Here is an 18518-nt window from a genome sequence, read left to right as displayed (position 1 = left end):
GTGTCTTAATCTGCTCTCGGCAAAAGTTGATTTCTAGTGCATTCCCAGGCCAGTGGGAATTTCTGCCCTGGCCTGACAACTATTATGGGCTGCCTTTGACATAAAGCCCTACAGGGTCTAAATAGCCTCTATTCTTCGCCCGGCAGTGAAAGGGAGCTTTGTGCCAGAGATTCATTAAATTGCACCTCACAGCCCCTTCGTAAAATGGCTCTCAATAATGAACAGTCGATTTAACTAGAAAAGCTGCCGGAGCTGTTAAATTAAAGGGGAATAAAGTGCAGTTCAAGCTCGGTGTGCCAGAAGAAATGTTGACCTTAAGAAATGCTGGGTATGAAACTTCTGTTGTAAACAATCATGCATTTACAGGAAGTTTCTTGGCCGGCAGTGAATACACTGGAAGATTTGTCCAAGTCCAGGATGGGGCGAGTCTGAGAGCTTATCCCAATTTAAGTGAAATTCCTGTGAATTTGTTCCTGTGATTCTGAATGGATGGATAGTATAAAAAAAACACTGAAAAGTGTGTAATGCATTAACACATTTTATACTCTATATTTTCAATTTGTTTTAATGAGAATGTTTGTCATTATATCCCATACTTACATACTCATTCTCATATTTTTTTTTCTTTTCTTTCATTTTTATCTCAAGAGTTGTTTTGGCTGAATAATTGAAAGAGGATTCCTCTTCTTTTAAAAGTGCATGTTGAGGTGATAGTGACTCATTTAAGAGTTAGATTTGGGGGGGGGGGGGTCTAAAGCGGTGAGGGAGAGAGACCGTTAAAAAATTCTTTCTTATGTAAATTCCTGTGGAGAAAAGGGACAGTGAAACTGATAGCACTGATCTAATTATCTGTGGCCCGACACAAGCCCCTGGCTGAAAGGAACTCCCAGAAAAACTCAAATCGAAGAACAACAACTAGTTACAAAACAAAGACCATTTGTGTCTTCTCTCTTTGCTTTTAAAGCTGCTAATTAAAAGCCCTCTATCATTTCACAGCAAAACAAAGAATGCATGTGGGGGAACTATGGCGACGTTGGATATTCAGTCATAGCAGTTTTTGCATTCGGACAAAGTGTCAGACTCAAAGCTTGTTATGATTACAGTGAAAGGCGTGGGGGAAACTGCACGCCAACAGCAGCCACATCAGGAAATCTCATGGACTCAGCAGAGGAGTATTGAGCTTTTTACGCCTGCCTAAACCAATTTTCCCTCACTCTCTTTGCTAGCAGGCCAGTTTTGGCATAGTGACATCATCACAGCCTTCATCATGGCAGCCATACCCCCCCTCCCACCCCCTCTTTTCCCAGTCAAGGGGGTTTTGGCTTTTGTGCTGCTGGGTCATTCACATCACAGAGCCTGACGCTCATGATTCCGGAAACAAGTCTCTGTTGTGAAATAAAGGCTGAGAGGACCAGAGGGGACGGGCTGAGGCGGACCAACTGGGGGCAAAAATAAGGAGAACCACAGAGGAGGTTTTTGACTCATTTAAACTCGCAAGACATTCAATGCGAGGTCAATTGTGAAGTTATTTGTTGAATTCCTCCGACAGACCAGTGTTTATCTTGGCTTTAATAACAGAGAGGCCAAACTATAGATTGCTATTTGAAGAACCCATTAAGTTGGGAGTAAGGTGCATTTTAATTGGGAGAAAATAAATCCTACTTGTTCTTCCCACACCCAGCAAAGTTGTTAAGTACACAGATCCATATTGTTGAGATATTGTTCAACATTAGCACCGCACCCTCTGTGCCGGGGAATCTACTTATTCAGCACCCGACCCCCAGGCAGCGAGGTCGGCCAGCCTGGGCCGTCCCAGAGACGCTCGCTGCAACGTGATGTGACACACACAGGCTTAATCTCTTCCTACTACTGTGTGGTCCCTGTCTGAGCCATGGGTCTGAGCAGGGACATACTCCCAGTTTAGGGTAACAACACCTTTGATTGATGGCCGGTGTCAGAGACATAGAAGGGCCGGCAAAATTAATGACCTCTCAAAGTCCTGAGAAAAGTCTAAGGAGGGCATTTAGTGACGGAGACCTCCTCCCCCATGTTTAGCTATGTTTCTTTTTTTTTTGCGGGGGCGTCCGAGATTCACTCAACCCTGTGACAAAATGTTAAGAAGTCCAGCCTTTGTGTGTCTGGGTAGAAAATCAACCCACATACCAGCACAGGGCATGCTCACCATCTGCTACACAATGTCATGTCAAGAACTATTACTTGTTCTGGATTTTTTTTAAAGGAGGGGTGGACTGGACCAAAAGGGTTCAAAGAAAATCACAAAACAACAAGAGACTTTTGTCATTGTCAGTCGAGGCGCTTTCGTCGCTGGCATTTTCATATGGCATTTGAGCAAAAGCCATTTTACTTATCTTGACATTCAAAAAGAAAGAAAGAAAGAAAAAACTGTGACTTCATGGTAATGCACAAAAGGCTTTTTGGTCCTTGCTGCCTGCTGTATCCCCTCACTGCCTCACTCTTAACCTTCCATCAACCCTTCTCCACCTCTCTGGCACCCCATGTGTTGTATTAATAATATTACTAGCAGGAGGCCAACAAACCGGGGACCACGGGCTGTCTTGGTGCTGCAATTTAGAGCTTTGAAGGCGGCCAGTGAATGAATATGTGCCAGGGGGAATCCCACAGGCCGGTCCGCAGGGGCGAGGTCAGCAGGCGCTGCTGCAATAACCTCCCACCACTCGCTTTATTGGCCTCCTCCGATTGGGTTTTTATTAAATCGCAAGCACATGTAATTGTTCGTGCCTAAATAGGAATACACAAATAACTTCCAGCCTTTCTAAATCCTTACAAAGAGAGCGTGCATGTATTGCTGACAGAACCAAATCACACACCCCATAAGATTAAAAGACAATAATTAAAGAGATTATGCGTTCATTTCATACGCTGGTTTTTAATCAACACACTGGAAAACAGGTTTCTTGGGAACGACAGCATTTTAAAGCTATAGTCTGTGAAACATTAATTAGAAGTGAGAAGACTGTTCTCCTTCTGTAAACACAATACAAATAGTGCAAAGTATTCAAAGACAGAAATAAACTGGATTCTGTTTTCGTTTGGTAAACTGCTGCCAACAATTTCTCCTGAGACTAAAAAGGTAATTTACAGTGTGTGCCAAATAACAATATTATTGTACATTCATTTTGGAAGATCAAATAAAAGCTGAATGACAGCAACTAACAGTAACAAGGAACAGACATACACACTTTATAGAAAAGGAGAATATGACTGGTGTGTATGAAATGTATGAAACTAAATGATGTGAATACTACATCCAGGTAGTTTAGCGGTAGATTCCCTGCCTACCAACACGAGGGTCGCAGATCGTATCCTCGTGTTACCTCCGGTATTGGAGTGTGTCTAATTAGGTAAAAACCCCTTTTTTGTTCTCTTGCTCCAGCATTTAACATAAATAAGAAACATAAAAAGCCATCTGAATTGATTTGTGACATTTACTATAATTCAAGTAAAATTTTCACAATATCAGTTAAACAACAATGATCTCCAACATCAATTGCAATAGGGATCAACTTTGGCATAAGACAAAGAGCACCATGTCAAGCAGCAGAAAGCTGGGAAGTCCTGGACATCATTAACATCCCAGTAGGCAAACAATTTGGCAGATTTTTGGAGGTGAGATGGAGCAGCGCAACTCAAGGTGCTTTCTTAGCCTGCACAATCCACTCCTTAAAGTAGGCCAGCTCCATGGCCCGGGCCGCGCGGACCGAAGGGGGGTCGTTAACGTTGTTGTAGCGCAGGTCCAGGTGATGGGCTCCATCAGGAATCACAATGGCGACCAGTGAATCCGTTATGTTGTGAGTCACTCCACCGCCTGACCACGGATCAAGTCCTCCATTACTGAAATACAACAGCAGAGAGAACAAACGCTGAGAATAAGATCAGGCAGTCTGGGTACTGTGTCGTTACACTTATCTATCTATATATAAAATTGAGTATGTGGGTGATGTTTGTTTCAAGTTCTGTGTTCGGCCACAGCTATGCCATTTTACGTGTGATCGGGCTGAAACCTTCAGGATGTGTAAAGGGCACCCGTGCAGGTGGCCTGATATAGCCCGGATTTTTTAATTAGGCTAATTAGATAATGATGTGATGTCATCAGTGATGATGTCAAAAGTGATGTCATATTAAGGGCACACACACACACACACACACACACACACACACAAACACACACACACACACGGAGGCATTGTGACAAGACTGATCAGTGATGTCATAGGGGGACACACACACATAATGCTGCGTTCAATTGGGCTCGTGTTTACCGTGATTCACGACGTGGTATGTGGAATCTTTCTGAAAGCTTCGAGCTCACGACTTGTGACGTGCCTGTGACGTTTCACAAAATGCCGCATTGGACAATTAAATATATTGACATTTTAGCTGTATAGAGCTTTTCATAGTATAATATGTCTGAAGAACATGTTGATATTCTCAACAGTCTCATCTTGTTTTCCTCTGTTATTATGCCTTTGCATTTCCTGCATTAACCTCACGTCCTCTCGTTGCTACATTGTTAGCCTCGGTGGCTTCTAGTCAACTGCACATGTTCACGACGTGAGCACTTGAATGCCAAGCATATCGTGTACACAAGTTCCGGTCTTGTATTCACGGTAAACATGAGCCCAATTGAACGAAGCAACACACCCACACACACATTGATGATATCATCAGTGATATCATAATGGGGCACACACACACACACAATGAGGCATTGACATCACTGATGCAATAACATTTAGTGAGCAACACAAAGTGCCAAAGAAATACATTTGATAAACTCAACAGCAATGTCTCTTTCCAGAAATCATGACCCGGTTACTCAAGATAATCCACAGACCTTGTTATGAACAGTTTCATGGACAAACTATTTTCTTTTGACCAAACTACACCCGCTAGCTGCTAACTAGTTCCTACAAAAGAAAATAGTTCCTACATGAAACTGCTCACAACAAAGTCTGTGCATTATCTTGAGTAACCGGGTCAAGATTTCTGGAAAGAGACAATGCTGTTGAGTTTTTCAAATGTATTTTTTGTGTGCTTCGAGCACCACAAGTCGAGTGCCATCCAGTTCCATTGTATTGGAGAGAAGGCAGCTATCTCTACTGCCGATATCTCCAAAACTCAGGCAACGAACACAAAACGATATAGATTGATAAATAGCACTACAGGTGAGAGGGAATATATGTATTTTGGATTTTAGGATGAGCCATCCCTTTAAGTTGATTAATTAAGTAAAGATAAGTAACGTAAGTAAGTAAAGTATCTTTCTTTGTTAATTTCCATGTACATTCCGTAAAAAGCAAATAAACTAAGTAAAGTCGCTAAATTAAGTAAAGCAAAATATAAATCCTTTCTTTTTTCTTCCTTCAAAAGAAGGCCACACCAGGCCTACAGTAGGTCACTCAGCGCTCATCCTATTTTGTCTATAATACAAGACGACGGGCAGAATTTACACATGAATTAGCACCACTCTAAACAGAAAAGCCCAGGAAAGTAATGGAATAAGTTTCAGATCACAAGTAACTCAACCTCGGGTCTGGGATATGACGTTTACCTGAAGATGATGTTGCTGTGGGAGGCGATGTCCTTTCCCCCGTAGACCGTGTGCGCCCAGTCGGCCCGCGGCCGCACGCCAAACAGCACGTAACACTCGATTGAGAAGGCCTGGAAGTTCCAGTCCTGAGCTTCAAACATGTCCTGGATGCCATCCGTGCACATAGGCATCACCATCTCTGTGCAAGACTGGGGAAGAGGCATTGAACCCACATTCATTTCAACAGGTAACGCCTGGAAAGAATCTCCATCTAGTGTGGACCAGTGACATCACTGGTCCACACTAACTCAAATCAACTCTCAATAACTGTCAAACTAGATGAATGATGAATAGTTTGACAGTTATTGAGAGTTGATTTGAGCTCACTAATTTGAGCTAGCTCACTAATTTGAGCTAGTGTGGACCAGTGATGTCACTGGTCCACACTTTAACACTCAATAACTGTCAAATTAAATGACAGACTTCAAAACCGTTTACAGTTTTCTGATATACTACTGATGTTCTAATGATACAAAGCTGGTTGAAAATGGGCCTTTAACTTATTCTATTATTCAGTCCTAAAATCATACTTGTTAAAACACGTGGGGGGAAATTTCCAATGGGGTGAGATAATTTCACTTGTTTCCAATGCAAATCAGCTTGTTTCAATAGTTTTGTAGAATCAAGTTTCATTCTCTTGATAGTAGTGCAGAGACCTGCATTTTACTGGCATGACTCATGTCTAGGACATTTCTGAAACGAGTGAAGCTACATTGGAAACATAGTGATGTTATCTCACCTCTTTTCAGAATTCTTCTCTCATTTTAAGAAACATTCGATTTCAAGGCTGAATATGAGACTGAATATGAGATATGAGATCCTTTATGCATGTGAATTAGGGCTATACAAATAAACTTGACATGACTGACTGACTTATTAAAATGGACGTTGACTTTGTGTGTGTGCGTTACTGTACCTGATAGTACCAGCCCATTTCGCCCAGGCTGCCAGTTGCAGTCTGAGATGTGTTGAGACAGGAAGTGCTTCCAGTGTAGTTGTAGTAAACCTTTGCTGCTTGGGAGATGCCGTGCAGCAGCTGGTGGTCAGACACCGCCGAATCGAAACCGAGATACTTGCACACCGCCTTGAAAACACATTAACATTCATAACACGAGAGAAATAATAATATTACGAGGTTCATGATTACATTACAGTTTGGGCAGGTAATAAATAGCTTCAATAAGGGACTAATACCGCCCAAGCACAATGTTTGCAAATAACATAATAATAATTAAAGTGAAAAAGTAGACTATCAAAATATCTGCTTCCCTTGGAGCTGAGCTGTTTACAAGACTTGTTTTCTTGTGGCCCATAAAGTGTTTTTCCACATAGTGGTGGCGCCTGATTTGCATATGAAATTCACTGGAATGAAAGTAAGCCTAACTTGAATTTATTGCTCTAATCTTGGCGTGAGAAGAAAAACATTCCATTTGCTTAACAAATGATCTCAAAGATTTAAAACGGAGGAGGTTCTCCTCTCGTTATTCCCGTTTCATTTGAGCATGTCTGATAGCCTGAAATTAATAGTTTGACATGAAAATGTTGTGCGTTTCAGCGCGCGCGCGTGTGTGTGATTTCTCTGTAGCGGCGGCGCTGTGTGTTGTTATGGTTGCAGCAGCAGAGTTGGCTGTTGTTCTGCACTCTTTGTGAAGTGGAGAAACTGGGCTTGCTTGTTTGGAGGCTGGAGGGGAGCTGGGCTAGTGTTGAGTCTGTTACTAAGGCTTTTGTCTGCAGGCTGGGGAGGGGTTGGTGGTCGACGGATGAGGAGGGCGACAGACATGTCCAACCAAAGATTTATACCGTGAAGAAGAAAAAAACTTTGGAGATGCATTGGCGCAATTGCTCCAAAAGCATCTTCTCTCTACTTTTCAGATAGGATTAGGCTTATACATTCATCTGTGCCAACAGATTTCCCTCCTCTAAGCCCTCAATAGCCCGTTCTCACACTCACTCACATAATCACATTAGCTTTGTCATTAAAAAAGCTCCTCTTTGCACCCACTGCCTAAACCGCTTAAACCACCCATAGGGGTCGCATACATTAAAGGCGAGCAGCCCAAAAAACTCAAAATGACCATTTAGTGTTTATCTCACCTAGCATGTCGCACCTGGATCTATTCCATGGCAAAACAAAAATGCGTTCGTTGGTAGTCTGTAAAAGTCTGTAAATGACGCTTTTAGAACGGATAGCCGAGCCAAATACAAATCTATCGCAATAGTAAATAGTTTGTGTGTGAGGCTGCAGTGTGGGGCACCGCAGAGGGTGTTCAAGCACCAAACAGAGAGAGAGCTGAGGGTCAATAGCGGCCTAGCAGGGCTTGGTTTATGCACGTGACGTGCCAAGGTGACTGGCAGAATACACTGCAGCCAAGTCAATCAGGCTCCGCAAAACAGCCGCTGTACTGTCACATGTTCTTGTCAACGAAGACAAAGGACATTTATAAAGAAAAGTGAAGAACAGAAAAAGATGGGTTTTAAGTGTTTGCCAAAATAGCAAAATATCTACAGCACATGTGCATAATTTGCAAAAAAATATCTACAGCACATGTGCCTAATTTGCACATGTGCTGTAGATATTTTGCTATTCTGGCAAGTTAGTGCTTATTACATGTGCTCTTTCTGCTGTGCCATGTGAGCGGCCTCAGAGGAACACCTCAGAGATCTGAAGGAGTGTGCAAATGAAAGGCCTGTTGGTAAGAGAGACGAAAAGAATGGCGGCTTACTTGTAGCTGCTCATCTAAAGAATACTTAAAATCCAAAAGGAAACGAGATCCTTATGAATATTAATGAAGTTAATTGACAGCTGTTGTAAACAAAAGTTTGGCAGACCACACCAAACACTTGACGCACAATCGGCTGAATCACACATTCATTTCCATTTTCAATTAAGGAGAGGCTGTCAGGCTAAGTCAGGCGTTTAATTAAACAAACATAAACTTGAAAGTAGTAGCAAATGAAACTATAGTTTTGAAAGCAAATTAATTTGGAGTTTAACTAAATGTTTAAACTTGATCAATTAATTATTTGGAGTCCAGGTCACAAATAACGAGATATTGATTCTTATTAGATGGTGACTGTTTTAATGAGATCATGTTTACCTGGATTGGCCAGCGAGGGAGAGGTTGCAGAAAGCTTGCTTCATAGGGGTAATCCACCATAGCCAGATTGACCCAGGTCTCTTGCAGCCAGGCCTTAAAGATGACAGAGTCAGTCTTTTTGAGAGGGGAGCATAAACTAAACTCCTCTGACAGCCACTGAAGACCATCACCTTGTCAAAAGAACACACAAATAAATTATTAAAAGTCATTGTGAATGAGGAGATACAGTAAATCACTGTGTTGGTAGGTCTTAAGTGAACGGCATTCGATTTTGTTTCATATATACATGTATTAAAAAAAAATCTGCATTGGATCAACACAGAGAACCAGCAGTTGAATTTGCATCTTTGCTTCGCCGAAGATCCAATGCAGTATCCGTGTGCTATGGCTCCACCCACAGAGGAATTATTTTGAAATATAAAATTGTATCATTTTTTGCCACCAGTCAGCACAATAATTGACTGTGCAACACATGCTGTCTCGTAAATCGCTTCAACCAACAAACTTTCATGTAACAGCCAATTTCTACTTTCATTCATGCTCTTATGCTCTGATTGGTTCTCCCTGTCCCTTTCATTCAACTATTGACAACTTCCTCCTCTCTGTCTCATGTTTATACCGCATGACTGACTCACCAGTGGAAGAGACGTTATCAATAGCTTTCCACGACCTTCTGATGTTTACGTCACAGTTGAAGCCACTTCTGGCGAAGTCCTGTGTTACTATTTTGTAGAAGTCTCCACATGGCACCATACCAGGGAACTGCCATATTGGTGCGGAGGCTGCCAGAGCTCTGAAACAGAAAGAGGCACTTCTGATACACAAAAACATTACCACTTTTTCCCAACAACTGCCCAGCCGTCATTCCACGTGATTTGAACAACAACTAATAACATACATGCTAGGGCAGCAGACTGATGAGAGGCTGCATAGCAGTCGAGGGGTTGCTGGTTGGATCCCAAACACCACAGTACCTGATTCTGCCAAAGTGTCTCTGAGCAAGGCAAGTGCACCTAACCCCAGCAAATGAGTAACAGCATGCTCAAAGGACAGGCAGAGGGAACTAGTTAATCTATCTATAATTTTGGCAATGTGGGCTCTGTCTGTTTACATTTTTGTGCCGACCACAGCTATGCCGTTTTACATGCGATCGGGCTGATTGCCCTAATTACCTATGCCATCAGTGAGGTCATCAATGATGTCATACCATCACTGATGTTATCATCAGTGATGTCATAAGTGATGTCATACATAGGCATTGTGACATCACTGATGATATCAACAGTGACAAACACACACACATAAGAGAGACTGAGGGAGAGGGACAGAGAGGGGAGAGAGACTGAGGGAGAGAGAGAGAGAGGGGGAGAGACTGAGGGAGAGAGAGGGAGAGAGACTGAGGGAAAGAGAGAGGGAGACAGTGCGCGCGTGCCAATAGGGCAGGCGAGGCCACACAGCAGCTGAGCTGCGGGCGAGGCCGCAAAGCGGCCGAGCTGCATATGCGAGCTGCAGCCTTGGAATCGAGTGAGATGCCTAGTATTTTAAAGCTGCACTAGGAAAAATGTTATGTAAAAATAAAAATACAGTAGAAAATGTTATTTGCCCAACACACATTGGCTCACATACCTACAACTCAGAGATCATGTTCGATCCAAGATTCGTGACTTTGAAGTTCTCCCAAATGAACATGTGTCCACGTGCGTCGTGTAGCAACTGCGGCTTACCTGGGATGTGGCTAGATGTGGTACCGGCACGGATGGATTGATGCCAAATCGTGCCAATTGTTATTCCATTCAATTTGTGGTACTTCTTGTATAGTGTCTCATTATGAAAGCAAAGATCTAACAGGATGAGATAAAGGACACATCCCCCCAATATTCAAGTATAATACAGTGTGTGTGTGTGTGTGTGTGTGGGGGGGGGGGGGGGGGGGGGGGGTAAATTGTTGTTTTTTGGATCAGCACCCAAAAAAGGTTATGCAAAATAATATTTTTTCAAATTTAGTGCTGTAGTATAACCAGCAGGAGGCCATTGATGTGTGATGTGATTTTGGTTAAGCTAGACTGTACAACACTGAAGTTAGGGAATATTTGTGTAGTCTGTGTTGCACTTTGTAGATGATCCCTAAGCACTCGCCGCACAGCCCGGTGTAGGTACAGGATCTACTTGGCGTACAGGATCGGCTCGCCCTACCGGACATGCTCAGCTACAGGTGAAGTTAAACTCTCACATTTATTTTCAAAAAGGCTCATGTTTATGAGAAATGGTCCTGAAACACTTGAATCATGATCATTGAATGTTTGTATGATTCATATTTTTAATGTCTATCTGATAACATCAGTAGCTTAGCTTGTTAGCTAATCTAAAGCTGTCGGCCATTTTGATCACGTTAATCCCACATGCCCGACGTACAGCCAATCGCAATGCGTGCCCGAGCCGATCTCATAGCCGAGCCGAAATTGCACCGACACCGGCAGCACGGAGTCTCTAGAAAAAGAAATTGTTGTGTTTGTATGCTGTGTTAAGTTAATTGAGTTATTTAAATAAATAATTTACTATACATATTGTGAAGGGTTTCTAATGTCTACACCATACAGGCATTAAAAAATGTTATGTGTGTGTCCAGGGATGCATGAGGCTGGGGGCAGGAGAACAATATGAAACGATGAAGGTTGGGGTAGTAGCTTATAGAATCTGCAAGAAATTCAATCCACTTTCACCCCTGATAGAGACCAATGTTATTTGTCCAGCTCAGAGGAGGTTTAGGTGAAAATGAGGTTGTATGACTTTGTCTACCTTACTAAGATGGGAAAGAGGCGTCATGTGCAAAGTTACCTAGGGCAGCGTTAAGTAAATCTAGCCTGCAGTTGCTCACAATCAGAATAAAGGTCTTACCCTACAACTATATTGGGGTATTTCATCCTCATCCAGGCAGAGAGCATCCCTCCATAAGACCCTCCGACAGCGATGACGGGGCTGAGCTGAGCTCCTGGTATGCTCTTCTTCAGCTCCCGAATCAGCACCGCAAAATCTGCCAGAGCCTGTTCTGACGTCAGGTAGTTCAGGTGTTTGCTGTCCTGCAAGTAAAGAACAAGGTTTGGTTCCAAATGAGATAGCCACCATTTGAAAACAGTAAAAGTAACAAATACCCATAAAGGATTATTGCTGGCATTAAGTGAACCTCACTTCAGAAAATATTTACTCATCATTTTAAGATCTTTGGCTACTAAATACTTTAAATTTTTAGGATGGAATTAATCAGCAATATTTAGTGGTAGAGTGTTTAATTTCAGGGAACAATTTCTATAGCATAAATTTGCCAAGGCTGTATATGGTTTAAAAAGATAACAGTAATTAAGCAAGCAGATTGTATCAGATTAAAATCTGCTCCAAGTGTTACACTGCATATTCACTTACACTGTAAGACTCTTGTCCGAATGGCATCGACTCTCCATAGTAACGATGCTCTGCAAAAACCAGCATGGCACCCAACTCCTCCGCAGTTTCCCACATGAAGCCCTAAAAATAAGGACATGGCAGGCTTAGTATTCAATTGAAGATTAGATACAATGGAAATACAAGGAAGCTGAGTGAAAACTTGCTGGATGTTTACAGTATTGTTGCAGAACCAGGTGATGTCTCCTTCATTGCCAGTGTAGAACAAAATAGGGCCTCCTTGATTCCAGTGTTGCTTAGCCACAAGGTATCGCTGTTTGAAGGTGCCATCCTCGAAGAATCCAAAATGATCAATCTGTCAAGTGAAAATTAGACAATTATACAATTAGTATCTTTTTTACGTATTTTATTTATAGCATTTTTGAGATTAACACAACAAAATCAGACAGAAGACAAGACAAGGTAAACAAAAAAACAAAAAACAACAACAACAAGACAACTGCCATATCAAAAAAGTGCTCATATGCATATCAGTCCATAGAGTAGTGCAAAGTCCAGTTTGTCCACAGATTTGTTGAAGACCAGAGAATGAGTCCACATAACCAAAAATCCGTGTAGAGTCGAGGAAAGTCCAGAGACCGGGTAGGAAAGTTCAGGTTAGATTAAATCCCAGCAGTTCAACTTTCAGTACAAAACCGAGCAAAGTTAAGCCACAGGTTGACTCCTCCTCTCATTTTTAACGTGTTCAATAAATGGTCCCCATATTCTGAGAAACTTATGGTGAGTGTTGGACAGAGTATACCGAATTTCTTCAAGGTATAGACAGGACACCATGTCATTTAACCACTTCTTGAAACAAGGAGGGGAAACTGATTTCCACTCTCTCAGAATAACCCTTTTTGCTATGACCATACCAAACATGAGGGCTTGTTGTAAGGCTTGAGGAAGAGTCAAAGAGTGTTCAGAGCAACCCAGTATCACATCAAGACCGTCTGGAATGAAATCTGTACTATATATTTCACTGTACAACTGAAAAATACGCTCCCAGAAATGTTTGAGTTTAGGGCAAAACCAGAATAGATAACCCAGGGTCCCATCCCCTGATTTACATTTGTCACAGAGAGCAGAGACAGAAGGAAAATTATACAATTAGTATCTTAAAGGACATTCGCGAATCTAATTTCATGAAGACATCATTCACACTTTCATGTGTTGCTGAAATGTGTTAGAAAGTCCATGAAAGAATTAATACCATTATCTTCAAATATTGTGATACCTTGGTATAATTACTGTACAGAAATGAGACCACAATGACAGACTGTATCTAATGCTAATGGTATTCTTAGTGCTAGTGTTTCTCCAAATTAAGACCACATTTCCCACGAATCCTGTTGCTTCTGTTCCCCTCCCCCTCCCCGGTGTCACTCTGCATGTGTTTGATTTGTAGAGCAAGAAGGAGGATAAGAGCCAGCAACAGCAAATAGCATTTTGATTAGTTGAAATGATGCAGTTAGAATAGTGGAACAGGAACATAGTTCTGTATTACTTGTGCTGAAAACATTATGTTTTTGCCATAAAGCAACATCCCAAATTTCCCATGTGATCTGACCTGGAGTCACACAAAGGCTGCCGATCTTCTCTGCAGTGGTCTTATGTTTACTGTCATCACGCTAACCCATCCAAAAGCTGATGTGGTAATGATTTATTGATGTCAAACTGCCACACGTAGCATCTTCTAAGATGCAACAGCTATGTTTGAGCGTTTTGGAGGATCTGCTCCGCTCCAGGCAAACTGCTGTGAGCTGGGTGTGATCAGTGGATGCCTGGCCTCGTGCCAACCCTGGTGTTGCGAAGTGACAACCCTGAGCCTGGATACTAGGCTAATTAGCCTCAATTTGTATTTAAAAAAAACGTGGAGCCAGTTTACGGGATGCCGCATTAGTTCCACTTTAGATGAGTTCTGAGATATCTTTTCATTAAACCTCAGGGATTCTCGGCTATCTTCCCTTTTTTCAGCCATATTTCCTGCATTCTGCATCAAACAAAGACAGAAAGAAAGCAATAAGTTCACAGAGCAGACAGCCCCATGAGGCTCAGCGCCTCTGCGGAGTGGTCCAACCCTTGAAATAGCCCCAACATTTAATACAAAATGTTTTTGTTTTGGGGTCCCCCCCCTCCCTCCCTCTCTCTCTCTCTCTCTCTCTCACTTCCCTTCTCAGTGGATACAAAGGAGCCAGCAATTTTATGAGCCAATGACAGCAAAAAGATTCTGGGGCCTGAATGTGTTCATTCAAGCCTCGGCTCCTTAGCGCTTGGCAGTGCTTCTAAGTGTGAGAGGAGTCGTCAGACGGTTTAAAAGGAAAGGGTTCAAGCTTTCAGCCGCAAAGTAACTTGTCTTTCACTGTTGGAAAAGCGAGTTCTTTTTACAAAATATGAAAAAATATAGAGAACCCAGAGTGTACAGTGACGCGCAACAAAGCATTTAAGTTACTTTCTGTCCTTTAGAAGTGCCATAATTTAATTTGTTTAAATTGTGTGGCATCATTTTTTTGTGGGTTTAAGGTTTTTCCAATAGTAGATATCTAATTTTGGAATTGAAAGATAAGTTTGGTAACAACGATTTATTTGGATAGTCCGCCTACAGAGAGTCTACAGAGTATTTGTAACATTTCAACGGTTTGTTAGTTGACAATGACATTCAACAATTCACCCGTTTCGGTTTTGTCTGTAGATGTTTAGTCTCGCTGGCCAGCCTCCTCCCTTCCGTCCTCTCACGGTAGGGAGGGGAGGCTGGCCAGCGAGACTAGTAGATGTTTAACAGGTTCTGTTTGCTTCCCGTTCCACACACCTGATTCTCATCACCTGGAGCTGCTAAATTATTCTGAGAATGTGGAGGTATGTTCATGAACTGTCACGTATACTCTCTAGTCTATATAATCTGTTAAACAACTACAGACAAAAGCGAAACGGTGGAATTGTTGAATGTTAACTAATAAGCTGTTGAAATGTTACAAATAGTCTGTAGACTCTCTGTACAGACTATCCAAATAAAGTTACCAAATGTTTCTTGCAATGGTAATACTTTAAATTATAAATATTCCTATAAACAACTATGAGCTGAATAACTGAAACTAAAGAGGTTGAATATATAACTTGGCCTTACCAACAGGAAGCCCTGGTGTGTACAGTATCACTTCCCCTAAATTAGTATGCACATCACAAAAACTGAGATTGGTTTCATAACATCTCCACATCCTGCTCACTAGTGCCACCGTGTGGTTATTGCGGGCAGCACTTGAGCATCAGGGTTTTCAAATGAAATCCAATGCACATATTATTGTACATCTATTTGCCCGGCACTGCAGCTACACCAAAAAGATAGGAAGCTGAATATGTTGTGCTACTGTCCTGCAAATAGAGTCCTGTGGGAAATGAGCGCAGAACAACCCGTAAACTAAAGCAGTCAATTTGCTAAAAGGATGCTTAAGGACACTTCCATTCATTGTCTGGAAGCAAGGAGAGGATTTCCTCTGGACAACTGCTGGATAGATCACTTGCTGTTTTCTTCACACCACCCTGGCCCTCCGAAAATACAGTCTCATCATTTGTGCAAACAGCAAATCTGCTGTATTAACTACTGATAATGGGGAGGTATAGAGATGTTACATGTAGGTGTTTACCAAGAAGAAGCATGCTATTTTCTTGGCTGAGACAAAAACCAGACAGGATAATGGGCATCAAAAGGGAGGAAATGGTCTTTTTAATCTTGATGGCCCGGCTGATGAGGCAGGATGAGGTGTGGGTTGGGTGAGGTTGGAGCATTGTCCCCAAGTCAAAATACTGTGCATACAGTATGTGTGTACTATCTATCTATATATCTATATATCTATCTATCTATCTATCTATCTATCTATCTATCTATCTATCTATCTATCTATCTATCTATCTATATATATCTCTCTTGCTCTCTCTCTCTCTCTCTCTCTCTCTCTCTCTCTCTCTCTCTCTCTCTCTCTCTCTATATATATATATATATATATATACTAACTAAATAACTATTCCCCCCCAAATAATTTTTAATTCAGTGCACTGAAGGCTTACTAATTAGTGATATGGTGCTAAATCAGAAGGATTTTTCAGACAACAATGTATACATTTCTTTCCTTAAAAGACCCTATGCAAACTGTGTAGGCCAGTGGTTCTCAAAGTGGGGTACGGGGGCCCACAGCGATCCTTGAGGGTGTTCCAGTGGGTCCCTAGCAAAAAGGGAAATCATTTATTTTCACTTTAATTCAATTAATAAGTAACACGGTGACAGAATGTATGACTATTTTGGTCATGGGTTTCATACACTTGCTGTAATAAAACATCTAAAAGCAAAAAATCTTATCGGATAATGTTCGGGGTTCGCGGTCTAACTTGTGTCGATTTAGGGAACAGAGAGTAGAGGGGACTTTGAGACACAAGCACAGTCTTGTGATTGTACTGTATGAGTCATGTTCACAGGACACTGAACATGATGCTTAGCTCACCACCACAGTGAAGATGCTACTGTATTTGATTCTCAGTGGAGTAACACTGTAATGGAAAAAAAACAAGGTCTGAAAGAATAGCTGTGGTTCCCCCTGAGGTACAGAGTTTCAAATTCACGTGGCCCTGGAGACCTCTTTAGGCAGGGAGCCAGGAAGGAGAGATACTTCTTCTGCTGGCAGAAACAGGGCCAATTGTGATGGTTTTCCCCTCACTACAGGAAGCCAGAGGGAAACAACTATTGTCTGTAGAGTGCAGACACAACACATGAATAACTTTTACAGATTTAAGTGCAGAGAAATTTACAGAAAGAGCAAGTGGTGTGTAGTTACGACTACATAATAAACAATGCAGCCAGTGATGTAGTGGTAAATAAAAAGCCAGACGCCAGTGTTTATCATAAGGCAAATAGCCAGCATAATAAACAGAAATTAATTATATTTTCAGAAAAGCATCACTCTGTTTTCCAAACCAAATCCTCATAATTTAGATCAGGTTTATCCAGGTGATATGGTGTATATATGATTTTCAATCAGGATTTGTGTTGGCCTAAAATTGTGGCTACTGAATTTTATGCTAGATCATGAATGCAGCCCATACACCAACTTGGAGAACAGAAAGTAAATGAAAGAAAAAGAAGGAACGACATTGTGCGAAATCATACCTGTAAAAAGAATATAAAAAAAGCATCATATTTCAAGTGCCATTTCTGGTAAGTTATAGTTTTGAGGATGGTAATTTTTAAACTCACCTGCTGGTCAAAGTACAGTGTTTCATAGTTGATGGTGTTCTCAGTGGAGTAATCTAAAACGCCAAGCCTGGTGAAAAGTTGTGATTTGAGCGCGATCACATGTAAACAAGTGAGACACAGCGTCAGAAGAAGCGTGGCTGCAGCTCTGTCCAAAAGCCCAGTCCTCATGCCCGACTCCATCGGTGCTACTGTAGAAGGTCAAGCAAGCAAACGCACCGTCACAAACTGATCTGCACACAATGAGGTCGCATGATCCTCCGCTGGGAAGAGGAGACCAGACCTGTCTTGTTTCCCGTGGAGAGGAAGTAAGAATCGCTTGTCAGCAAATCAGGAGGTGTGTCACACTGTATCTTCTGCCCTCAATTTAGCAGAGAGCACGGTCCAGGATAGAGTACAGCGTGGTCAGTCACGCTAGGCTTATGTTGTTAATTCAACTACATTAGTTAGTTATCCTCAATAAAATCCTGCAAATGACCTGGATCTACAAGAGCACAGACAGTTGACACAGAAAGGAGCCTACTGTAAGTAGACTCGCAAGGGTTGATGGGAGTGTGAGTTCTCGATGCCAAAGCCACGCCCTCTTCCGGGTTCGAACCCAAGGGATTTCATACCCTTCATTTTTCCATAGACGTTTCGGAAAGATCCTTGTAAAAATTGTTTTACTTTCTTGGTCAAACCAAGCAATTCAGATATATTCAGAATCAGGAGACAATTTCATGTGGGATGTCTCTTCTATCAATGTTTATTGTGTCAGATTGTTTTGTGTTGATTGCGGCGCATGTGATGCAGGACAAATTTTCATATAAACCGACAAGTGTTATCTTATCTCTTATCATATCTTATCCGTGTAGAGTCCAAGGAGGTTTTATATTAACAGACAACAGGGGGGATGCATTTTTCATGACCTCTGTCTTACCTCTTTCACTGCAGGCCTGTCTAAATTTATTAGGAAACTATAACTCCACACATCTGCTTGTGCCCGACAGGAATATTCCTCAACTGAATCTCCCCAAACTAATTTTCAGTCGAGAAGTTTGGAAGTTGGCACAAGGTGTATGTGCTCACATATTGGCCCTCAAAATCTGCAAGTCATTTCACCATTTACAGTACA

At 41.8% G+C, this 18518-nt stretch overlaps 1 protein-coding gene across 1 annotated transcript; it reads right to left on the bottom strand.

Moving 5' to 3' along the window:
- Positions 1-2896: 2896 nt before the first annotated feature.
- On the bottom strand, positions 2897-17746 carry prcp (prolylcarboxypeptidase (angiotensinase C)). The gene is made up of 9 exons (XM_083637948.1): positions 17408-17746; positions 12344-12481; positions 12148-12249; positions 11626-11807; positions 9366-9523; positions 8731-8900; positions 6549-6716; positions 5594-5781; positions 2897-3873 (listed from the first exon to the last, which is right to left on the bottom strand). Exons 1-9 carry the CDS (start codon positions 17585-17587, stop codon positions 3669-3671), a joined length of 1491 nt encoding a protein of 496 aa, XP_083494074.1. The 5' UTR covers positions 17588-17746; the 3' UTR covers positions 2897-3668.
- Positions 17747-18518: the final 772 nt, after the last annotated feature.

Source organism: Poromitra crassiceps (assembly GCF_964638095.1).
Source record: "Poromitra crassiceps genome assembly, chromosome: 5".
Lineage (NCBI taxonomy): Eukaryota > Metazoa > Chordata > Actinopteri > Beryciformes > Melamphaidae > Poromitra > Poromitra crassiceps.
This window is presented reverse-complemented; position numbering and strand designations above follow the sequence as displayed.

Coding starts and splice junctions, on each gene's coding strand:
- prcp (XM_083637948.1), bottom strand. CDS start 17,587: ATGGAGTCGGGCATGAGGACTGGGCTTTTGGACAGAGCTGCAGCCACG. Junction 11,808..12,147: donor TCGGACAAGAGTCTTACAGT/GTAAGTGAATAT, acceptor CTTTACTTGCAG/GACAGCAAACACCTGAACTA. Junction 9,524..11,625: donor TACCCCAATATAGTTGTAGG/GTAAGACCTTTA, acceptor TTTCTGTTTCAG/AGCTCTGGCAGCCTCCGCAC.